This window comes from Megalobrama amblycephala, linkage group LG3 (genome assembly GCF_018812025.1).
Source record: "Megalobrama amblycephala isolate DHTTF-2021 linkage group LG3, ASM1881202v1, whole genome shotgun sequence".
Taxonomy (NCBI): Eukaryota; Metazoa; Chordata; class Actinopteri; order Cypriniformes; family Xenocyprididae; genus Megalobrama; species Megalobrama amblycephala.
In genome coordinates this window covers 28,541,533-28,566,892 of record NC_063046.1, presented here as the reverse complement: position 1 = coordinate 28,566,892, position 25,360 = coordinate 28,541,533, and the positions used below count along the sequence as shown (strand labels likewise).

The following is a 25,360-nucleotide window of genomic DNA, read 5'->3' as shown; positions in this document are numbered from 1 at the left end:
GATGCACAGTTTCAACTTTAGCAAATCATCTTGACCATATCTACATGTCTAAATGCACGGAGTTGCTGCCATCCATGTGATTGGCTGATTAGATGTACCTAATAAAATGGCCAGTGTTTATTCAGTGAAACTGAAGTACAACAACCCATGACCCCTAGTGGTCACAAAGGAAAACAGTCAGACTGTTTATTACTGTTACAGTAATAATCAAACTACTTTATATTTTCAAAAGAAAAAAAAGTGTTGGCCTACTATAAAGTATGTGTCTGAAGAGTTAAACATAATGAATCCATGGTGTTTAAAGTAACTATTACACGATCAATGTTATATAAACTAGGTGTCCATCTATGATACTGCTGAAGTGTGATGTATAGACTACATCTGAACACTGGCATAATCTGATGACATCTTCTTCAAATATATACATTATTTTGACTCAACGTGAAGTGGTAATTAAAATTATTTTCATTATAATGATACAATTATTAGGCGGTTTAATTTGCAGTTCAAACTGAGACTTATGAGCTTATCTCTACTTATGTACTTAGCCAGGCTACCTGTATATTATCTTTAGGCAGGTAAACAGAGCATGTGGATATATTGGTTCTGAAAAGTGTCTGACAACACATGGACTATTAGTGGTCCTGTATACTATTGTTTAGGGGTGTGGATGTGCATGTGTGTGTGTGTGTGGTATCATCTTACTTTCCCAAGGGACCATCACATGACTGGTTAGCTTTCTGCTGATTGGAAGAGAGAACTGGAAAAGACAGGAGCCAGAGTTTCAAAGCTCTGAATGAATAACACATGGAGAGAGACAGAGGAAGGGAGTGAGTGGAACAGAAAGAGAGAGAGAGAGAGATTGACTAAATCCTGCTCAGTAAAAGAGGGGGAGCACATTCACACCCTTTAGGGGACTCACAGGAAAGGAGAGAGAATCAGAGAAACACTCAGTCAAATATCGTCTTCAGTCAGTGAAACACATAAACATGTCCAGCTCAATCCTACGAAGACATTCCAGCAAAAAGGAATTGGAGAAGCTCCAGAGGTGAGATGTTCTTCATTTGTATGAATGTGTGTGTGTGTGTGTTTGTTTGTTTGTGGCCATTTGGTCGGAGGTGTAGCCTTTGATCTACAGTCACACCAGTTTCTTTGCATTTAAATTGAGTATGCTGCAGTTCATTAAATCCTGACTTTTATAACCTAAATCATGGCTTTTAAACCATTATCACACTGATAGTGATTATCTGTTTTTATCTAGAAATGCTGAGTAGCACCAGACTGTCATTGAGACAGTTTATCAGGCAGAACAGAGGGGTCAAGAGGGGGAACAGAGCATGAGTTCCTTCTGTTGTTTATCAGGGAGTTTAGGAGGAAGGGTTAAAGTTCTTGTCTGTTGTTTTGCGGTCACTCTGTATTTCATACAACGTCTATGGTCAAAGAATCCATGAATGCAGATGAAATGAGATCCAAATCATCAAGGCTTCCCAGGTGTTTTGAGGGTATAATAGTGTTGTTACATAGTTTTGAGTGATGTCATGAAATGATAGTGTGTCTGTCTTTGAGGATGTGTCTGTAGTTAAAGTAAAATCTGTCCCAAAGCCCTGACCCAGATGGCTGCTGTTCACACGGCACATGGTGAGTCAATTCATGACATCATGTGGAATGGCAATGACAGGCTTCAATAGCTTCTTTTATTACTGGAATTTTCCTGAGGGTGGTGACATCATCAGATCACCCCCTGCTCAAAATCTGTCGGTTCTGTGATACAGAGCGGCCCCCTCCCACTCTGCCCTTAGGACCTGGAGATCCTCTAAACTGTTGGAAAATTTGAGCCGTTCCACCACCCAGCCACTCACACTGGGTTTATTAAACAAAGGAAAGAGTGCAGTTATTATTGATGCTATTGATTTAGGCTATACTCTTGACTCAATATGATATGATTTGTAAGAGATTCAGATGTGTAAGCAGAATTTGAGTGGTTGGACAAATTTACTAAGTACTCTGTTTTTAACCACAACGTCTAGAGAGATATATGTGTTTTTCTTCTTTCATGTATCCATGTGTAAAATAATGTGATCATGGAATTAAGAGTTCCTGAACTACTGTTTACTTCGAGAAGGACATTGAGAATGTTTGTTTGATAAGCGCAGTAGAGTTAAAATATGTAAAGTTGCAACACCTTTACAGTTGTTTATTTAGGACATGTTAAAGACATATAGCAAACAGCGCATTGTTTCCCAGAGGCGTGTGTAATGTGTATAGTAAAAGAGACTTCAGTAAAACTTGTGATTTAATGGATGATTGTGGAAACTACCTGGCAATCACCCACCTCTGCACAATTATTGTAAACATTTAGTAAAAGTTGTTGTTCCAGTTGTTTTGTTTAGTTCCTGTAATGTCAGCCCCCATAAAGGAAGCCAGTGAGCCATTTCCTGTCAGTGTGATCCCTGCACTTCCTGTCCATGTTTAACTTACTTCCTGTCCATCTTTGACCCTGCCTTCTGTCAGATGACCCCTATCGCTGTCATAGTAATGATGATGCGCTATTGTTCTGAAGATATATATATCTTGATTTAGTGATCTTATTTTTTTTTTTTTCTGGTAACAGTTAACAATAAGGTTCATTAGTTAAACATTAGTTAATGTACATGAACTAACCATGAGAAATACATTTGTTACTGTATTTACTAATCTTCGTTAACGCTAGTTTGATCATGTTAGTTCACAGTGCATTAACTAATGTTAACAAGATTTTAATAATGTATTAGTAAATGTTGAAATTAACATTAACAAAGATTAATAAATTCTGTATAAGTGCAGTTCATTATTAGTTCATGTTAACTAATGAATCTTATTGTAAAGTGTTACCTTTTTTCTTAAACAGAAATTATGAATATTATAATTAATTTGTCATAATTCATTACATGAATTGTTTTTGTGTATACAGGATCACTGCTCAGCGTAGTCTGGAGGACGCAGAAGAAATAGAGAGAGAACGACGACGACGTGCAAGAGCCAGTACCTCTTCTGAGGCTTCTCAAGCTACTGGGACCCCACAGGACAGCCCTTGCACTGCACAGACTCTGGACAACCAGTTAGTTTCAAAAACCTAAAAGCATACTTCAGTCTTCATCAAATACCTAGAAGAAACTGTGTTGTGTGTATTTGTTTTGTTTCCATGGAATCTCAACCCCCAGATTTTGGCTCAAGCCAACTTTCTCTGTCTTACTCTTTGTGTTGTGTTAATCTGTTTGTGAGTTTGTGTGTGTATATGTGACAAGACCACACCTGTTCTTTTGATTCTATTCTATTCTATTCTATTCTATTCTATTCTATTCTATTCTATTCTATTCTATTATATTATATTATATTATATTATATTATATTATATTATATTATATTATATTATATTATATTAGACTCAACTGTTGTAAGTAGACTAGTTTTTCTTATATTGATATCTGTGTTAGAGGCAATTCTGAAAGTGTTTCATTGTTTGTTAGGGGTCAGAATGATCTGGTTCCAAGCTGTCAGTCCTCTTTGGAAGAGGATGAAGGCTTCAGTGATTGGACACATCTGAGCAGGCACAAACAGAGACAAATGGAAGATAAAGATGTAGAAACACATCTCAACGGCTCTCGTCACTCAAGACTTCAGCTCTGTTCCAGCTCTGCTCAACATAGCATAAACATTGAGGACAGCACCCCATTTATACAGACTCAACCCCCCTTTTCAAATCAGCAAAACCTGGACAAGGATGGTGATGATGAAGACTGGGGAGCCAGAGAGCGGGAAAGAAGGGCTAACATTAAGGCAGCAGAGAGGGAGGAGGGAGAGATCAGACGGTGGTGTGCAGAGGAGGACGATCTGAGAAGGATGAAAGGTCATGAATCACCTTTCTGGAAAAAACAAAATCAGAGCTGTGATATGGATGAGAAGGTACAATATTTAAGGCGGTCTTTCAAAGGTGCCTACTTCGTGCAGCGAATATACAAGCTTCTGAATCTGTTGTTTTTTACAGAGAGAAAAGAAGGTAGAGATGAAGATATCCTACACCTCCACAGTCCTTCTCCAACAGAATGGGAGACAGCACAGCATAAATGGACAAGAGGGGAGGAGAATAAATGACAGGTACAGGCATAGACAGGCACACACTTCACAAGAATACAGCTAAGACAAAAAATGTCATTACTTTACAGTTTGTAAAAGACACTGCCATTATTATTTTCAACACTTCAAACACATGAATGTATTCTAGGTCATCCTTGTCATGCAGTACTTCTTGAGCTTTTAAAACTCAAACTTTAAACAAACTTTAGAAAGTGAATATGCTTGTGTTATAGGCTGTTATTGTGTAAATTTGCTATAAAAGGCTTTTAAAAATATGCTTGGCTCAAGTTTAAGCTCTTAAACTTTATTTATTATACTTACATTTATTTAGGCTACTGTTGTAGCCCTCTGTAAAAAAAAAAAAAAAGTGCTGTAAAATAACAGTTAATTTACAGCTTATTACTCTTCAGCACAATGGTAACCCCCAAAACTCAGACAACAGAAACCCCTTTAAATCCCATCATAAACACTAACACTAACTTCTATATTATCTTGTGCAAAAACATAAAATAACTCTTCAGTTCAGCATTTACTCTCCTGATCAGTTATTGACTACACATAACTTTTTCCTGTTATCTTTCACTAATATTTCAGTGAAATTAACTTGTTCCGTTTAGTGAATTTGACCGTTAGATTTTAAACTTAACTGCTTTTATACAATTTACTTGCCATAAATTCATTTACGGTGTATTACTGTTAAAATATGTCACACAATGTGATAATCTTACACCTTTAACCATTTTAACCCCACAGCAAAAGTGTTCAGTTTTATTGAACACTTATATGTGTCCACTCTACAGACTTAATTATCTGATTAACTTCAACACTGCTCCAGTGTTACCTTAAAGGGATAGTTCACCCAAAAATGAAAATTTGATGTTTATCTGCTTACCCCCAGCGCATCCAAGATGTTGGTGACTTTGTTTCTTCAGTAGAACACAAATGATGATTTTTAACTCCAACCGTTGCCGTCTGTCAGTCAAATAATGCTGGTGGATGGGAACTTCTACTATAAGAGTAAATAAAACTTGCTTAGACAAGTCCAAATTAAACCCTGCGGCTCGTGACGACACATTGATGTCCTAAGACACGAAACGATCGGTTTGTGTGATAAACCGAACAGTATTTATATCATTTTTTACCTCTATGTCCAACCGCGTTCAGCACTCGTTAGTGAGGTCTGATCGTGCTCTGACAGCGGCAGTGATGTCTGGCTCTCATTGAAGTATATGCGCGAGACAACACTGCCGCTGTCAGAGCACGATCAGATCTCACTAAGTGAATGCTGAACGTGGTTGGACATAGTGGTGTATTAGAGTTAAAAAATTATATAAATACTGTTCGTTTTCTCGCACAAACCGATAATTTCGTGTCTTAGGACATCAATGTGTCGTCACGAGCAGCAGGGTTTAATTTGGGTTTGTCTAAGCAAGTTTTATTTACTCTTATAGTAGAAGTTCCCATCCACTGGCATTATTTGACTGACAGACGGCAACGGTTGGAGTTAAAAATCATCATTTGTGTTCTACTGAAGAAACAAAGTCACCTACATCTTGGATGCGCTGGGGGTAAGCAGATAAACATCAAATTTTCATTTTTGGGTGAACTATCCCTTTAAGGTAACACTGGAGCAGTGTTGAAGTTAATCAGATAATTAAGTGATTAATTAAGTGATGATTGACATTTAGTGAAGACACCTGCTGTTAGGAAGGACAGAGGAACAAGATTAAAACCGATATCATGGGCCAGACAAGTCTACCAAAGAGAGTTAGTTAACATGAGGGTGTGAACTTGAAGATAACGTGAATCATTTTTAAACTAAGCTCTAAAATGGCAGTTTGGGAGGATCCTATTAATCTAATCCTGTCAACCACAATTTAAAGCAATATGTGTCTGCTTACCTCACTCATCACTCCCGGGACAATTTTGCCGGTATACCCTCTACCACCCAAACTCACATGTTTTAATCTGTACTAGATGGGCAAAAATATCTGTAGAAATATGTGAACCAGCGTAGTTTGATTATGCCAGTGTTTCCTGCACTGCTTTTCCTCTGTTGAATCTCAAGCCCCACAACAAAAGAAAAAATATTTTACCTGATGTATAAATGTGAGATTGCATTTTTAATAGATTGTGATTATATTAAAAGAGCAAAAAAAATACAAATAAACATTTGAGATGTAATCCGATTGCCAAAAAATATTTGTCATATGACTGTACTGAGCTGATTCTTTGAACAAATCGCTCAAAAAGAGCAGTTCAGGAGTTTGAATCAGTATGACGAATCCTTCACTGAATTAACACAATGAATCAGAGAGCTTATGAAAAAAACATCTGACATGCACTATGGAGACATAGCAATGCAGAAGAACAGTTTGAAATGTGCCAATGATTGGGCAGCAATAGAGTTTGCTCTGTGTTGAAATGACATGATAAAATCACATGAGTTTCACAACTTCCCCAGAACAAACATCCTTCCTGAGTTCAAACCATTTAATCTTACTTAGAGAACTGAAGATACAGAGTAACATGGATTCAGCAGCTCTCAGCAGACCAGATAGGTAAAAAATAAATAAATAAAACAAATGCATTTGCAGTAGAATACTTTGTTCATGAATCATTTCCCTTTCTCAATCTTGTTGTATTTAGTGTGTCGGAGGAAGTGTTTATAAAGAACGGTGAGGAGAACCATCAGCACAGAGAAACGGAGGATCAGACTCACGAGGAGGTTCAGCACAGAGAAACGGGGGATCAGACTCATGAGGAGGTTCAGCACAGAGAAACGGGGGATCAGACTCATGAGGAGGTTCAGCACAGAGAAACGGGGGATCAGACTCATGAGGTGGTCCAGAGAATGATGAGAGAGGAGGAGAGAGAGAGGAAGAGGAGGGATGTGATGGAGAAGTTAAAGAGGTTGAGCATATCCAGCGGAGATCCAGAGGAGCCCTTCAGTCCTCTCAGCCCCAGGAGCCCCTCCTACATGGTATGACATCATCACCATCAGACACCTCACTCTTCAAAATCACATCATAACTCAAGATTTGTTACAGATATGTCCACTCATGCTTGTTAAACAGTATTCAAATTAACATGAACACAGTTTTACTAATCGATTTCTAATGACCTAGCATCATTATCTAACTCACAATGTTGAGCTGCAAAACAAATGACAACATCTGGAAAGATTAGTTTTATAGAGTGTCAATGACGCGTACATAAATGCTTTTTCGCACGTGTTGGTCTGAGTTAGGGGTCTTTCAGAGTTTAGCTCCAATCCTTATTAAACACCTGAACCAGCAAATTAAGGTCTTCAGCACAGTATACTGATATATATCAGGATGGTTCACTCATATTACTATGAATGGGAGAAACCGCAATACGTATTTGGCGAAGTAAGTCCGTCTTTTAAATAAAACAGCCAATTGGCATCACATCACAGAGGCTGCGGCTCCCGTAGGCTCCATTTACACTGCAAGGTTTAATGCACAGATCTGATCTTTTGACCATATCCAATTTTTTTGTCCCGCCAGTTTACTTTCGCATGTAACACGACTCGTATCTGCATATAATAAATATTTAAATAATTAATGTAGGGTGATTTTTTTGCTTTAATGCACAGAAGATGTGAAGATGGGTGCCGGGAAAAGAGTTTTTTTGCCATGCAGTTTGGTGGTGTTTACAGTGCAGAAATGGCACAAATCACCATTATGAATAACAGATAATTGTTGGTTCTCAGCCTGATATAAAACATGACATAGTGTACAAAAAATGTGTTTGTGCATTGTGCTCAGTGGTGTTTTCACTCTGTAATTGGATCTGGTATCTTCCTGTTTTCGTGACTCTGACATCTTTCATGTGCTGTGTGTAGTTTTGATATTTTCCTTGCAATGGTGGTGTGCTTTACATTGCTGAGGTGCTTTGTATGTGTGTGTTGTCTTTGCTTGCTGGTTTCAGGCTGAGGGTGAGGATTGGCAATCAGAAGGTACAAGTTCGGTGAGTTGCTTACTATGTGCATGTGCATGACAGAATTGTTGCCTTATGCTTGCTTCATAAAGCTGTGGTTATAATTGCTTTGCGTTTGTTCTGTTTATGTCTACGTTCATATTCCTTTTCATCTTACTTTTGCGATGTTCTGATAATACTAATCCTGATAAAGTTTAGCATTAAATGAACCATTTTTTTTATGTAAGAAGAACATTTATGATGACAAATATATCAGTGTGGAAGGCTTATTTTAAAGGCAGCAGATCAGTTCTTAAAGGATTATTTCACTTTCAAATTAAAATTTCCTGATAATTTACTCACCCCCACGGCATCCAAGATGTCCATGTCTTTCTTTCTTTAGTCAAAAAGAAATTAAGGTTTTTGCTGAAAACATTCCAGGATTTTTCTCCATATAGTTGACTTCAATGGAGCCCAAGCGGTTGAAGGTCCAAATTACAGAGAAATAAGGGTCTTATTTAGAGAAACCATCGCTCATTTTCTAAAATTTGTTTTTAAATTTTAGACGTTTTAACCATAAATGCTCATCTTGAACTAGCTATCTTCTTCTTCTCTATTAGAATTCCGGCAGTGTAGACACTGCTAAGTGTATTATTGCCCTCCACAGGTCAAAGTTTGAACTAAATTGTCATATACAATATGCTAGTGCAAGTATATAACAATTAGTTCAAACTTTAACCTGTGGAGGGAAGTAATACACTTAGCAGTGTCTACACTGCTGGAACGTATATAATTTTTATTTATTTTTTTTAGAAAATGAGCGAAGGTTTCTCTAAATAAGACCGTATTCCTCGTCTGGGATCGTGTAGAACATTTTGAAGCTGCAATGAAACTGTAATTTTGACCTTCAACCGTTTGGGCTCCACTGAAGTCCACTATATGGAGAAAAATCCTGAAATGTTTCATCAAAAACCTTAATTTCTTTTCGACTGAAGAAAGAAAGACATGAACATCTTGGATGACATGAGGGTGAGTAAATCATCAGGAAATTTTAATTTGAAAGTGAACTAATCCTTTAACAACACATATGGTGATGGTATTTTAAAAACACAGGAAATGGGTGGCAGGAAGACATTTTGGGAATGAATGTATCCCTATTGTGTTGGGCAAAACTGAATCTTCTTGTGGAAGAAAGAAAGGGCAACCAGCTACAGGGATTTACAAGATCAACAAAGCCAGATACAAGGCCCCCAGCAAAGAAATTATGAAATAAATCTGCTTACAACATCAATAGAGTATAACAGAGTCAACATCTTGACAGAGTATGGCTTTACTTTTTGCAATCATCATCTGTTACCCAATGAAGTTGCACTGCATTTCATTTTTTCCCTTTTGCCCGGACACATTGCACAAAATATTATAAACGTTTTCATGCTTAGGACTGTAAAGATTCACATACTTTGAATCCATTTACAAATAAATGTTGCTTTACTGTTTAATCTACAGATTACTGAGAGGACCGAGTCTCTAAATCGCTCCGTTAAAAAAAAGTAAGTAGACTTCAGAAACACACGTACACATTGAGATGAATGGATACGAGTGATTTACTATAGGATTGCAGAAAAAATCCCCCTCATAATATGGAGTGTGAAAAGAAGCAGGGGCAGGATTGTTGTTTTTTTGTCCTGTCATGGGTTCATCAGTATTTTCTGTTTAATCTGACATGAATGATTAATTCATGAATGAACAACCGTTTGAAACATGGTTCACCTTTCAGGCAGGCAGGCATACATGACATGACACGTTTCTCTCTATGTATCCTTCTCCTATTCACTAAATACGAAATGATGAAAGATTGTTTAGTCATTTTTCACATGTATCTCAGAAGCCTGGCTATTCTTTTCCACATTGTTTTGTCTTTTGTTTGTATCTCACAGTACTTTATCAGTCATGGTCCTCTTCATGTCACTGCTTGTTCTGACATGATGTTTCTTGGAAAAGCAGTGGTGCTTTAGGTAATGTTTCATCTGTTTGTGAAAACAGGAACAGCATAAAGAAGACCCAGCCTCCCACGATCATCTCGAAGTTAGATGGTAGATTGGAGCAGTACAACCATGCCATTGAGGTGAATTACCTTCACATGCGCTTGTATAATGTCAATTTCATAGTTAGGCTTTTTGCATATATTCCTGTAAATGCACCTGCACAGTTATACATGAATTTCTTTGCACATACAGCTCTTTTTACCACAGCCAGTGCTTACGTACACCTGCTCTGATGTTTACCACTCTGATCTCACTGCCGGGGTGCTTTCGGACACCCTGCATGCCCAGGCACCTCTTCTCTTAGTCATCCTGACTCACTCAAACACGTTCTTAGCTTAGGTCCTCTGTTTTCCTGTTACCTGTCAGGAAGTGTGTAAAAGCCCCATGGCAAATGTGTGTAATGTGGATCCAGGTGTTACTTTGCTTTTGTTGCTGAGAGTTAAGCAGGTGTTTTCACATAGCCTCTGCTGTGAATCAGATATTCCCTAATATTTCCAGTCATATAGTATGTTTTTGTGTGTGTACAGGAGTGCAATAAAGAGGGCAACGTAGTCAAGCTAATGGATGTCCCAACACCACCAGAGCCCGTATCTGCTAAGAAGACCCTGTTTGAGGCGGGAGAAGCCTGGAATCAGAATTCAGCGAAGGCTGTGTCCTCTAAGGTTCATATGGTCATAATCATCATCTACAGTTTATCAACACATTATTATGTATATTAAATAGTTCACCCAAAATGGAAATTCTGAAACAAAAAACACCAGCAAATTAAGAAAACATCTTCATCGGTTTGACAACACATGTGCTGCAAATACAATGCAACCAAAACACACTACAAATAGCACACAGCTCAATGCGCTGCAACTGAAGAAAACACCAGCAAATTAAGAAAATATCTGCTGCAAATGTTCACAACGCAACTAAATACAGAAATGTGCTGCAAATACCACAGACCACAACGGAAATGTTTCAAAAGGACCCAAGTAGTGATGAACCTGCACTGTGAAAATTAAAGTTGAGAAAACTTAAAAGTTTAAGGCAACCAGCTGGAGGTTTTTGAGTTTGATCAACTTGTTGTAAAACAACATGTTGAGAAAACTCAAAAATCTCCTACAGCTGGTTGCCATACAAATTTTCTCAACTTTTGATTTTTTACAGTGTGGCTGAGACATGATTGTTCAATGTCTACTCATCAGTGGTGTTGTCAATGACCTGAAAGGTGAGTTTTTTATTTTTTAATATACTCATACTCATTTTTTTTTTTTTACAACATATGTGTGTTGTATTTATGAGCAGCATGTTTCTGTATTAGGTTGCGTTGTGAGTATTTGCAGCACGTGTTGTCAAACTGTTGAAGATGTTTTCTTAATTTGCTGGTGTTTTCTTCAGTTGCAGCACGCCGAGCTCTCTCGGACACCATAGGTTTAATAAAAAGTGAGTGAGTGAGTGAGTAAATGAATGAATGATTACTAGTTACTTTGATTCAGGATACAGATGGAATGAAGGTGGGCGTGGCAGATCTAATTAACCAGTGGGTGAAAGGAAGCTCTGATGTCAACAGCAAGAGCCCCTCCTGCAAAGCAGCTGTAAGTTTATGGGTCTCTGAATGTTAAAGGTGCTACAGAGGATGTTTTGTTTTATACATTTTTGCAATATTACTTGAAACTGTCTTTACTAACTGATAAAAGACTATTTATTAGGTGCACTGAAAGGAATAATATTAATATACATCATCTGTGCACGAGGTAGGGCCTTAAAAACATCAGCCATCGTTGGCTGAAAAACATTGGCCCTCTGGCTTGTCAATCACTGCCATTACGTTCCTTGTGAGAGACGAGCGAGGCTGCGCACTCCAGTAACTTTCCACACTCCACAGGCGCCGCATGCAATGTTTTTGTCAGGAGACAGGAGTAACAACTGCAGATTATGAGTTACCTGCGGTGAGTCCGACATAATGAATCCACTAACATGACACAGCGAATGGCGGTGGTAAACACTCGTGTTCCAATACTCGTGCACGAGTTTTGGGAGGCGTTCCCTCGAAATGAGCTGTGAAGGAGGGGGGTTGTTCTTACACATGCGCTCATTTCAAAAACTCAGTAACAGTCTTTGGTTTCTCAGTCGACAAAAAGATCCTCTGTAGCACCTTTAATTGCATAGTTTCTTTACTTAATCCTGCTCATAGTTAATTTCCTTCTGAATCTTTTGTATCCTCTATGTTCCTTTTCTTCAACTTTAGTTCTCTTCTTTCCACTTTTCTTGTGTCTGCTGTTCTTCTCATCCTTTTCAATAAGGTAAAAAATTCCTATCTCTCTTTTTCTCCATACATAGTAGTTGAGTGGGTGGATTTAGGTGGTTTCTCACTCTTTCAAAATGTCACTGGGGTCCACTGGGTTAAAGTCCTGCAATGGCATTAAACTATTGTGGAAGAGCTTTAGAAAATGTCAGCAATTTTAAAATATCTGATGTCTGCTTTGTTTTTTGACCTTTTTTGTTTTGGACTGCTGCTGTGTGTGTGTTTTCTGGATATAATTTTGTAAGGATAAAGTTCATGCAGTGGTCATGTGATGGGAGAGATCCCTGAAGCAAGTCTGTTGTTCAATGACGCCATCTAGTGGTTAAGACTTGAACCAATGTTAAAAAAAACATTAATCTTTTTTCTTATTTTTCTTTGTGTGTTAGTGTCAGGATGTTAAGGCTGGTGAGGTGCGCAACATAAAATCCATGTGGGAGAATCTGGGAGACGCCCCTTCACAGGATAAACCATGCACAAAGGTACATCAAGACTCCTCATGACTCTAAACCATAATCAATCCTACAGAAACCTTTGTCTAAACTTCTGTTAGGTATTGTGTTCAAAAACAACCCATAATCAACAATCAGTATCAGTTCTTATAATCATCATTTAAATGTGTCTGTTCTCATTAAGCACAGAGTCATTCTCTTGCATTTGTAAAGTGTTATTTTAGATTATTACTTAAAGCTGCAGTCCGTAACTTTTTTTGGTTAAAAATGATCCAAAATCAATTTTTGAGCAAGTACATAACCAGCCAGTGTTCAAAACTATCTCATTATCTTAGCTCGATTCACAACGGTAAGCTTGTAATAATGTTTTATAATAAGAGTGACAGGGACGTGCACAGGAATTTTGAGGGGCAGTTGCTCTGACCTAAAAAAAAGGGCACTCCCCTACACAACCCGGAAGGACTGAGAATAACCGTGGTATAAGCGGAATAATTGACTCCGCTTCGAGTCGTGACCGAATCACCGCCTCAGGTGTGCATTATTTTTCTAATAATTCAACGGCCCGTCGTCAATTATTCCTTACTTGAATCACAGCTTAAATAGTGTTTTGACATCGCCAACCCAAGTGCATTTTACCTCAAACTTGCGTCTAGTTAACTTTCTAAAGTAGCATTCGCTTCTCGGGTCGACATTAACTGACAAAATTATATTCAGAATTAAAAATATTTTTATACCACTTTTTAATGTGTGATTGTGTAAAGGTTTTCACGAGATACCAACCTTTCGCGAACTTGCTTCCAACACTCGTTCTCATGGAGGCGCGAGCGGTGTGCACGGAGGGGAGGGGCTGTGCGCGCGCGAGTATGAGAGACGCGTGAGTGAGAGACGCAGGGAAATGAAATGCAGCTGAACGTTTGCTCTATGAAAGACATTGACAAACACGAAAACTAAGGACATTTAATCTATAATTTTATTTTATTTTAGTTTGTTTTGCCCATACACACATTAGAGTTTTGGTTAGTTATCGTTTTTTTTGTAATGCTTCGTTTTTATTTTTATTTCAGTTAACGACGATGTTTTTTCCCACCTAGTTTTCGTTTTTTCGTTCGTTTTCGTTAACGATTATAACCTTCCGACAACGTTAAATCGTCTCACCCGACAACCGCGACAATCTCCTTCTAGTGCCGCTCATGCAGGGTCAGCTCAGGTGCCGGTCGCGTGCAGCGCTGCAGCCACGTAAACAGAGTTTGCCCTTCCCCTACTGACTTTCACTTTCGGACGGGTGCCCGAATATGGAAGTGAATGAGGCTTTGCGATTTTTTTTTATTTTTTATTTTTTTATCTAGGCCTACGTGAAATTCTGCATCCATTGTACGATTTTTTTATTTATTTTTTTCCACCTCGGAAGGGCAACGTGAGTCGAGAAGGGCATATGGGCAGTTGCCCGGGCAACCTGAGCAACCCCCCTGTGCACGTGCCTGAAGAGCGACATGATGGATTTCCGCGGGAAATTTGAGCATGCAGCAGTTCGTCTGTGCGTCATTACGTCACGTCCGTAAACAGAAAGGAAGGAGTCCAGGCTAGTCGGTTTTATCACGTGAGGATGCAGCTGGTAGCGGATCATTTATAGCCTGTTCTCACAGCAGCTGAAATAGTTAAACTTGTCAATTTGATGGCGGATTGTAATCCAGAAAGGTCCAAATGACAATCATCAGTGACAACTGGAGATTCACCCGTAGTCAAAAAGCAAAAGACTTTGGAACTGTTGAGTGGCTACAGAAATTGAAATCTACAGGTAACGCTAATATACACATAGTCATAGTAATGCTGATGTAGTTAACATTAACGATTTGAGAACAATATGACAGTAATAATAATTTGCACGGTTTGGCATGATCCGAGCTAAGCGATCGTTAGATTTAATCATCATTGACAGCACTAATTATTGTAGGCCTAATGCTTTTTTCCTCAGTTGGTCAGAACAAAAGTGGCAGACTTGTTACTTACTTGTTCAGATGATATTTTCCAGTGAAATTTCGTATATTTGTCATACTTTCAAGATGTAGAATCTGTGATTCTGAAGTTCAGTATCCACATGGTGCGGTGATTGACAGCAAGCATTAGATTCATCCGCGCTGATGAGCTGTGGCGAGGCACAACGCACATACAGATAACTGTTCCGTATATGACTGCAATTGCAGGTTTCAAACAAGAGATGGCGACAAAGAGGGAAAATCGCGGACTGCAGCTTTAAGTCCTCTTCACTTGGTTTTGGAGGTGTAAAGGTTGTAATTTGATCTTTACCTTTTCAGGGATCAGCTGGCAAAAGGTACAAATTTGTTGAGAATGGGCACGGGAAGTATGAGAAGGTCTTCATTGATGACATAAACTAAGGATCAAGTAAGAAATGTATTTTCTTTATTCAAATCTTTTATTCAAAATAACAAAATATAAATTCAGCATGTTCATTACTACATACATAGACATAATTCATGCTTTATTAAAATTATTGTACATTAGCTTGGTTGTATACCGCTGGTTATCTACAGAAACAAACACACTTTAGCAATATTAAAATAACTTTTGGGTGTACAGGGTAGGGCGCATGATGATTAATTGTTTAAGAGTGTTTATTGTGGTTTCTCACTGTTATCATGCATAACAAAATCTGTGCTGGTTCCATTTGAAGTGTTTAAGATATATCTAACCCGCTCTCTCCAGCTATGCAGAAGTAATTCTCAGAATCGTGCCGAAGCTGAACTATTATGTGCATGTGGAGTGAGTAAAGGGAACAGAGTTCCCTGAAGTACAAGGGCTTCCATAATTACCAGCTTATTTTATATATATATATATATATATATATATATATATATATTATTTTTTTTTCTTGCAGCCCTGGGTAGTATTCTGTAAATGTCACATGCCTGTTATCTATCAGTCTAATGAATATTTGTGACACCGAACAACAAATGAAACCATAAGCATGAAATCACTTGCAACATTTCACTAGAAATGTGTAAGAAAACATCCAAAACTCAAATGGTTTTAAACCAAAACAAAGTGAAAAATAACACATCTGAAACTAGTTTTTAAGGTCTTATTTTGTGATCAACAAATTGAGATTTTTTTCATTTTTTTTTCAGTTTCCATCCTTCATGTTCTAGTTATACCTTTCCACTTTCCACTTTCCCTCTGACCTTTTTGAAATTAACAACACGGCCATAAATCATTCTGAGCAGAGCTCTTGACACCGTTTAGGACGTCACGTTCTAAAACTCTATTCAAAACACGTCTGCTCACACCATCCAGCTCAGCTGATGCAAGCAAACTTAAACCCAGGATCCATCCACAGTGCTCTCTGAGCCACTTTCCTTGTTTGATCATTCTCACCTTTACGTTTTCAGCCCTTGCTCACTTCCTCACTCACCACATCCCGAACAGCTGCACCCATCAGTCGCCCTCTCAATGAAGGAATGCACTTGGCCTCATTTTCTGCTGACCAGCCCCCTACTGCACTGCTCAGAGTGGAGTGCGGTGCATAGTTTGTTTGTCTCGTCATTGATTTCATAAAGAAAAAGGAAGTTACTTTTACAGCACTACAGTACTACATAATTGGGTCATTTTGTAGTTGAAATCAACTTTACACTGTACATTTGAAATTCCATCAAACATCTGCCATTTTTCCTGTAGATGTATTGAATCCTTTGGCTGTTCTGTTGAAGTCTTTCGGCTCTTCACCTTTCTGTTTGCGATTTAGCAGCCCTCTTTCAAAGGCTGTAGCTATTTTGTTGAGAGGTTTTGCAGCTGCCTCCTTCAGCTTCCGGGCATTGAAGCGGGGGCTGTAGAGAAGGATGGGCAGACGGTGGACGAAGGATGGGACTAACTGGCCATCCTTCTCTATGTTTTTCCGCTCTTCCTCAGATTTGTTGCTATGTATCTGCTTCATAATGTTCTCCTTTGTGGCAAACATATGAAAAAGCACAGCATCCCACATTTTTGTTACCCTGGGCTCATCTTTCTTCTTTACCATATCCTGCCCGCTCGATGACTCTTCTCTGGCCCTTGCAGACTTGTCTTCGCTACTTATTTTTATATCTGCTTTCTGGGCATTTTTCTCTTCATCAGGCTCTGGAAAACTGGGGGCATCAGGTTCAACAACCATGTGCTTTTTCAGCCTTGTCCAGCCACTGAGTTTGGCCTTCAGGCCTTTGGGTTTCTGAGCACCCTTAGGTTCATTTAGTCTCTTCTGATCATCTGGTGTGGGTTCAGAGGAAGTCTCTTTGCTAAACTTGACAACGTCAGTGTCTACAGCCTCATTTTGTCTTTCAGTGGCTAATGCATCTTTTGAACACTTCTGAGGTTTTGAGGTATCAGACTTTAACACTTTAACTTCAGCATCTGTGATACAATCCTGAGCAGGTATATGTTGTGCCTTTAAATCCATATTAGATGCTTTGGCTTCTGTCTGGGATTTAGCACAGCTTTCCTCAGATGAAGAGAGTGGTAGAGATTTGGCGGCCTTGAGAAGCATGGCAGCAAGACTGTTTTCTGCACTTGGAGCTTTTCGAAAAGTCTTGACATTTGAACACGGTAAAGCCTTTTGAGTGTCAGATTTTAAGGATTTGGACTGCATGCTATCCATATTCGATTTGGGGTCTTGGTGTACATTATTTGATGGTTTGATCGCTACTTTTGAATTGCTTTGTAGTGTTGTTGGAGTGATTGATTCAGATTCAACTTTAACTTTAGCTGCAGCTTTGAAATCAGTGTTGGTTTTATTGGAGTCCTGCATGGCTGATTCCAAATCTATAGATGGGTCTTTTATAACACCACTGAGGGGTATTAAGTCTTCAATGCCATTGTCTTGTTTAGAAGATTTATCCATTGCCAAGTGGGTGACTAGAGCCTCACTGTAAGGTGGAGGTGAAAATACCTGTCCATCTGAGGGGATTTTGGATGATGTATTTCTTTTGTTGGAAGGGCTTAGAATAGATTCCATGTTGTTGTCATGTTTCTGCATCGGCTGACCTTTGGTTTCTTCTGTGTTTTTGTTCATTTTAGTAGTGGATTTCAAGGAAGGAGGTGTTGAATTTGGGTTTAATAAAACTTCAGTTTTATTTGCTCCTGGTTTAGCGTGAACTACATCTGATTTTAATGTATTTGCAAGTTGAGACGCCTCTGGTTTAGAGGGACTTGCAGTATTAAATATATCTGTTTTAGCGGGACTTTGATGATTAAATATATCTGATTTGGGCAAAACTACAGGATTGGCTGCATTAGACATATATGAAGCTTCATGTCTGGTTATTTCTGTCTTTGATGGGGTTGTAAAGATAGATGAACCTAACCTTGAGTGTGCTGTAGATTTAGTTTCCTCTGGCTTTGAGAGGGCTGAAGGTTTAATATCTGGAGGGACTTTAGTGTAACTTCTGGTGTCTGCAGATGGCATTCTAGAGTCTGTGATATTGGTTGATTTTGTTGAGATTTTATTTACAGTAAAACCTTCATTGTTGGTGTTTGTGATATTGTGGACTTGATTGCCTGTAATGATGGCAGAAGAAGAATCACAGATAGCAGAATAAGTTTCTAAAGAACATTTGGAAAAACATGGCATTGTTTTCTGCTCTTGATTTGCAGAAACGTGTGACTGCATCATTTTCACTGATGCAGGATTAAAACTTTCTGTTGGATATATAGATCTGTGTGCATTCTCTGACTGCACTGTTTGCAATGGGATATTTTGAACCGACAAAAAATTCTTTGTTAACAATCCGGTTATATTTGAGTTCGGAATATTTGATTGCACCAGGGGAAAAGGGTAAGTAGGCATTTTTTTCCCCTCTGCTGCAAAAGGAGGGGTGGGGGTGTCTGTAGATCCTGAAATTCGTTGTCTAGGAGCCTCTGCTACAGCAGTGGGGTTTACAGCCATTCTTAAAGGTGTATTTTGAAGCACATGGTACATTGCATCTTCAGGATTTAAAGCAGCTAGAGGCCTTGGTTGTACTCCAGGGATTGTCTCTTGTTCCTTTAAACTCGTATCTGCTATTTCCGATGTGGGATTATTAATAGTGTCTATTTCAGCTTTGTCAGTTACTAGTACCTTTGCTTGGTTTGTCATTGCGATTTGCGAGGGCAGCACTGCCACTGAGGTCTGTAAAGCCTCTGAATCCGCAGAGGATTTCTCTGCATTGAAATCAGATTTAATGCTAAGCATTTGTTGCGATGTCTTGGTTGGAGTTTTGGACATGTAATTCTCATGTGTCATGTTTTTTCTATCTTCTGGTACTTCAGGCTTAGAGATAGATAGATCACAAAGCGAATTCACCTTAATTCCACCATAAGCAACATATTCAGCAGGTGTCAAACCGTAGTATGTTGACTTTCGTTTCGAGACGTTAGCTTCATTTTGCAATGTCTTCTGGTTGCCTACAAACCGTGCTGGTGGTCTTGGTGACCAGTATACAGGAGTACTGGGTGTTTGATAGTTTTGGGAGGGGGCAGGCATGGATGTTTCCTGACTTACATCTGTTGGAACAGACTTGGCTGGTGTCATTATACAGGTTTCTGAAGTTTCAGTTTTAGTCATTGGATACTCCTGTGGAACTGTAGATGTCAGCACCTCACATGCTCTAGAGCTGGACTTACTAGCCTCAGCAAGGGTCTTAGATAAGGAAACTTCACATTTAGAAATCTTTGGTGTCAAGCATTCCTCAGAATAGGCATGAGAAATGAATGGTTTGAGTCCTGTGGTGAAAACAACACCATTTGGAATGGAATTCATTATTTTATCCACAGCAATTTTTTTAAGGCCATCATCATGATCAACTGCTGCACTCTGAGCTTTTACACTAAATGATGAGGGAGGTTGGAGCCAGTGATTTTGAGGTGTGGGTCCCTGATAGTTTTCTGTAGAGACCGCTGCCTCTATTGTGGAGGATAATGTAGAGTTGAATGCATACGAGGGCTGATTATCTGCAGAAGCTTCAAAAACATGTGTATTCATCTGACTAGAAGGTTTTTGAACTTCATACCTTGTCCCTGGATTTTGTTTAACATCTGTCACTGGATGTTTTGCATTTGATGGTATTTCTCCTTGAAAAGCTGAAGCACAAGCCCAGGAGTCTTGAATAGGGGGCTTTGATATCTCATAAAATGAAGTTTTTGGAGTATAAATCCTTGTCTGTGGAAAAGCAGCTATTTTCTCCATTGTGAAAGTCTTGAATTGTGACCCAGCTGTTTCCATGACGTGACTATTTGTGAGAGGTGTGTGAGTAATGAGTGCAGGTGCAACGTTTTTATATCCTTCCACATTGGATTGGCTCACTGGAACTTGAGAGATTGATGGTTGTGTCTGGGATCCCAGTGCACAGGCTGATGTCAAATTTGGAGCAGGAGGTCGAACTGGAGCCAAAGGGGGAGCTTGTATTTGCACTGAGTCTTGATAGGTCTGTTGTTCGCCGAATGTGCCATGCGCCGTCCTTACTCTTGAGGAACTGGACTGAAGCGTTTGACTGAAGGCTATCTCAAAGGATGTATCTGGGTCTGTGTCTGTGGCCTGCTCTGAGTCATCATCAAAAAGGATAGATGAGCATGTGTATAGAGGTGCTATCTGGTGCTCCAGCGATCGGGCAGGGTAAGAGTATGACTGCGCAGACAGTGTAGGTGTGGAACTGTAGTATGTGCTGTTGGCAGGGTATAGGTATGGGGAGGGGGAGTGACCGCAGAAAGGGTTGCTGGAGGAATATCGAGACTCGAGGGTTTTGCAAAAGAGAGGGGTTTCTGGAGTCCTTGGAGGTGTGGAGTAGTCACTGTGCTCCAGGTCAGGGCTGGCCTCATTTACTGGGGACAGGTTTGACCGGAATGGGATGGGTGTCTGAGAGGAGGAGCCGACTTTCTTTTTGCCACTTTTCTTCAGAAGTTTCTGCAGACGGGCATTGTCTCTCCCTGGTTTTGGCAGTAAAGGGGGAGGGTACTGCTGTGGAAGCAGATTAGGCTGACTACCATAACTTAAAGCCATCAGCATTTCAACACCTGTATTAAAAACAAGCCACAAATACATGTCTGGTATTAAAAATAAAACTTCAATTCAGACTGAATGCTAACTCTGGTTTTAAACTTGATCTCTCTTTCTCCATATGAACTGTGAATTTCACTCCATCATCATGCTTAATATGTGCTTAAAAATTTCAAACATCTGGATTCCATTTTTTGGGATTCCATACATTTGGGATATATATACTGAATTATTATTTTTTTTTTACAATAAGTTGTAAATAAAACAGTATGAGTATGTTTTGCAAGGAAATACTATTTCAGTCTTTCTACTTAAGTTCAATTTCTGAGTGAAAATTGTTTCTATACATATTTGTAAATAGCTTTGTTCATATGTTTCAAAAATGAAAAATCTGTCATTAATTACTTACCCTCTAGTCTTTCCACAACCGTAAGACTTTCATTCATCTTCGGAACATAAATTAAGATATTTTTGGTGAAATCCGAGTTTTTTTATCCGCCATATAGACAGCAATTTAACCACCACTAAAGACATTGTTAAAATAGTCCAAGCAACTGGACTATTTTAACAAATAGTCCAGCCAATATCGGCTCAATATTGGCCGATGCTACTTATGTGAGCAGCACAATGCATGCGTGTGATGCTGACATAGGAGCCGGCCAATATTGAGCCGGTGTTCTGACGTAGAACAAGGAAGTGCTGAACGTAAACATAGAAGATGACATAGAAGATTTTTTGAATATAGTCAATATTTTTTTGATTTCACACACAAAAAGTATTCTCGTTGCTTCATGAAATTAAGTTTGAACCACTGCGTTCACGTGGACTATTTTAATATTTTAGTTATTTTGTCTTTGGTACCTTTCTGGACTTGAAAGCAGTGGTTAAATTGCTGTCTATGGGGTATAAAAAACCTCTCAGATTTCATCAAAATATCTTAATTTGTGTTCCGAAGATGAACAAAGGTCTTACAGGTATTGTTGGAACAACATGAGGGTGAGTAATTAATGACAGAATTTTCATTTTTGGGTGGATTAGCCCTTTAAATAACAATTTAATGAATTTGAAGCCTATTGTACCCAGAAGCTAATTTAATATTTGCGATTTATGATTGAAGGAGTTGTGTGTTTGTATATATTTTCATTGTTGTGGTTAATGTAAAATAACTACCAACTCTAAAAGTTTTTAAACAAAAAAAATTCTCTCTCTCTCTTTAGCTGGCTGCTAGAAACAAAGATGTCTGAAGACAGGATGCTGATGTGATCACCGTCCTTCAGTTATTGCACTGTAAAAAAACAAAAACAACAACAAAAAAAACTAAAATTGCTGCCTGTCTAATTTTACTTAAAATCAAAATGGTGCCAAGGCCACAATCAATTTGAGTGACTTTACTGATGAAGAAAATCAAGTTGAAACTTTAAAAACTTGTTTAAATGGGTAAAAGTTACTTTAACAAGTTCATGTTATACATATTTACAGAATGTGTAAACACACACACACATACACACACACACACACACACACACACACACTTTTTGAATGATTTCTGATAAAAAGTTTCTTTTGGTTTAATTAGCATTTTCATTCTGAACATTCTTACTCTCGCCGTCCTGCTCTCATTTAATTTTCTTTCCTCTCTCAAGATTGTTCTAGAATATTGTCTCCATGTAAGTGAATAATATGCTGTTAAGTAGCCTTAAAACAGTCAACTCATGTAAACCAATCTACCAAACAAATGTAAGGTGTATTTGTCACAAATAAAACTTTCAGGTCAATTTTCAGGTGAATGTTTTGTCTCTTTGTCCATACTCTTATAAATCTGTCCTCTTCAATTCTTTACATTTATAAGAATATACATAGTAAGTACATGACCTTTACCTATGACAGAATTTATCAAATTGACCATTATACAGAATATCACTAAATTCTGATGAATATTGTAATATGCTTGCATGTACATACAGTCTGTGACTCCCTCTGTATCTGGGTTACTTTAGTATCTGTGTGTATTCTTGTGCCTGTGTGGCAGTAGTGTCCCTGAAATGTGATCATGAGCTGCCCTATGTTTTATTTTTGCTCACTGAAAGACTGCACATCCTGCAACGACAATAAGATAAACACCCCAGACTCAATTCTCACACAACAGCAACAGCACAGAGGTGGAAATGACACTAATAACTACTTTGATCAGAAAGCATTTAATAATTATCTTACCATATATAAGATAGATAATTATCTTTTTTATCTTGTATTACTGTGTATCTGGTTGTCAAACATGTTTAACTCAGTGACCTCAGTGAATTCCCTGTCTGATTAATGAACTGTTCTGAGGTCTGTTGTGAGCGTGTGCTTTCCTTAGACCTGTGTGAGGTGTTCGAGTGCTGAAGACCTGAGACATGCCTGTTTGATTTAGGCTCTATTAGCATAACGCCATAACGTTCCTTTTACAGACTTTATGCTAAATCATTGTACTGTTTGTTATTGTGTTTTTTAACCCATGCAATATTGCAGTATTTTTAATTAAATACTTCCAGGTATGATGATAGTATTAAGAGCATTCGTGAGACTTACAGTGAGGCCAGAAGAAAGAGATGATGCTGATCTGCAAGAGATGAACAGACAGATATGAAATTAATATCAGGTAAGTACTGCGAAATACAAATACAAGGTGCACAAATGCAACACACTGGCTATTCATATTATATATGCCAAACAAAGATGTTAAATGACAAAAGCAGCTTTCGGTTGTTTTAAAGCAGGCACTTTGACACTTGTAGTGCTAGTTAGCACATTAAGCACAGGCCTAATGTCTCTCACAGTGCCATGCACCAGATACCCACTAACAGATCACAGTCAACCTGTTAATGAAAGCTAAACTGTGCGGTTTTTGTTTTTACCTGTGCAAGTATTGCTGTGCAATTAAGTGTGCGTCTGGCAGGGTCCAACTCCGTGTGAGTGCGGTGGGGTAAGATTAGTAGAACAGAGCAACAGGACATGGTGACCTACCCCTTTTCCATGCCAAAAATAAAACTCCTCGCCCTGAATTCAAGCTGCGCTCTGACAGCCAGTGAGAAGTAACCAGGCAGGGGCTTTCCACTTCACCTGAAACGTATGACGGGGCCCAGTGCATGTGTTATCACAAGTATTTCTCACTTGCTATCGTTGCATAAGAGCTTCAACACTAATCGTTAAAGGATTGCGATCTCGATTCAAACACCCACATGATCTAATTCCTAAATGACAACGATTCGTCTGTTTATTAAACCTTTGAAAACAGTCCGTATTAATCCGCTTTGGCGCTGGCGCTGCCTGAAAGAGCAGATGTCACGAATAGGTATGAACAGCTTCACAAACAGTTTTCAACCACACAGTATTATTATTTCTGTCTTACAAATATTCAAATGATCACAGAACTAATGTGATAAAACTTTATAATTTGGATATGAATTGATGTCTACGGAAGAGATCAAAATAGAGCAGTCGTCGCTTCAAATCACGACTGATTACATCGACTAGGTGGCGACAAAGTGACAAAAAATATGTATTTGATTCGTTCAAAAACGCTGGACATTTCTGGATTACAATCCGCCATCAAAATGATAAGTTTAATTATTGCAGCTGCTGTGAGAAAAGGCTATAAATGATCCGCTGCCTGCAGCATCCTCACATGCAATATAGCCTACTAGCTGGGACTCCTTCTTTATGTACACAGACGTGACATAATGACGTAATGACGCAAAGACGAATGGCTGCATGCTCGAACCAAGCGGCAACCAGTGCCCAAGGAAGTCGACCGGAAGTTGAAGTCGGCCGGGTGCCGCCATCTTGTAGCAGAACTTCACTTGCGTTAGCATCCCCATTGACTCCCATTCATTTTGGCGTCACTTTGACAGTGAATAACTTTACATCTGAGGCGTTTAAAGACTCCATTTGTCCATTATTTATTTCTAAAGATACACGACAATGTATAAAGGGCTCCATTACCTTCTATGTTACATTATGGCCCCGTAGATACAGTTTTTGTAAAAATAGGCTAACGATTGCGTCATAACCACTCGACTCTCTGTCGCACAGTAGAGAAATTACCGTACAGACAGGAGGAGAAGCTCGCAGGCAATCGGGGAGATGTCAAGAGAGATGGCGTACTGGCGTTACATTTTAAAATACTATACAAAATAATTAATCAGAATACTTACTCCTGCTCACTCACGCCAAAGAACTCCCCGCTCAAGCTCGCCTTCTCTGCAAGATTAACGATGGCAGTTTGCACGCACAGCTACTAGAAGATTTACATCTGTCAGACAGGTTGCGGACGTCATCAAGCTTAGTTTGAGTCTGCGCGTCAGAAACGGAAGTGCTAAAAATCGCTAAAAATGGGCTTCACTTGTCTCAATTGAGTTCCAATGGGGTCGCTGTGTCCATTTCTTTTACTGTCTATGGTCAAAACCATAGACTGTAAAAAGGTCAAAACTGCTGTTCAGAAATCTATGGGTGACGTCACGGA

At 38.9% G+C, this 25,360-nt stretch overlaps 2 protein-coding genes across 4 annotated transcripts; one reads left to right on the top strand and one right to left on the bottom strand.

Moving 5' to 3' along the window:
* Nucleotides 1-787: 787 nt before the first annotated feature.
* lsp1b (lymphocyte specific protein 1 b) lies at nt 788-22,637 on the top strand. 3 transcript variants are annotated; one of them, XM_048184850.1, is made up of 14 exons: nt 789-1,048; nt 2,951-3,097; nt 3,507-3,942; nt 4,025-4,134; nt 6,621-6,674; nt 6,763-7,096; nt 8,068-8,106; nt 9,562-9,605; nt 10,099-10,180; nt 10,628-10,762; nt 11,585-11,683; nt 12,780-12,872; nt 15,155-15,242; nt 22,074-22,637. In XM_048184850.1, the coding sequence occupies exons 1-13, from the start codon at nt 990-992 to the stop codon at nt 15,233-15,235; spliced, it is 1,713 nt and encodes a 570-aa protein (XP_048040807.1). In that variant the 5' UTR covers nt 789-989; the 3' UTR covers nt 15,236-15,242; nt 22,074-22,637. The 3 variants fall into 3 exon arrangements, with proteins under 3 accessions (XP_048040809.1, XP_048040807.1, XP_048040808.1); XM_048184852.1 differs by lacking the exon at nt 6,621-6,674 and having other exon boundaries at nt 788-1,048; XM_048184851.1 differs by lacking the exon at nt 8,068-8,106 and having other exon boundaries at nt 791-1,048.
* Nucleotides 15,734-24,107, bottom strand: LOC125264991 (mucin-6). The gene is made up of 3 exons (XM_048184848.1): nt 23,754-24,107; nt 23,428-23,458; nt 15,734-20,873 (listed from the first exon to the last, which is right to left on the bottom strand). Exons 1-3 carry the CDS (start codon nt 23,850-23,852, stop codon nt 16,507-16,509), a joined length of 4,497 nt encoding a protein of 1,498 aa, XP_048040805.1. The 5' UTR covers nt 23,853-24,107; the 3' UTR covers nt 15,734-16,506.
* Nucleotides 24,108-25,360: the final 1,253 nt, after the last annotated feature.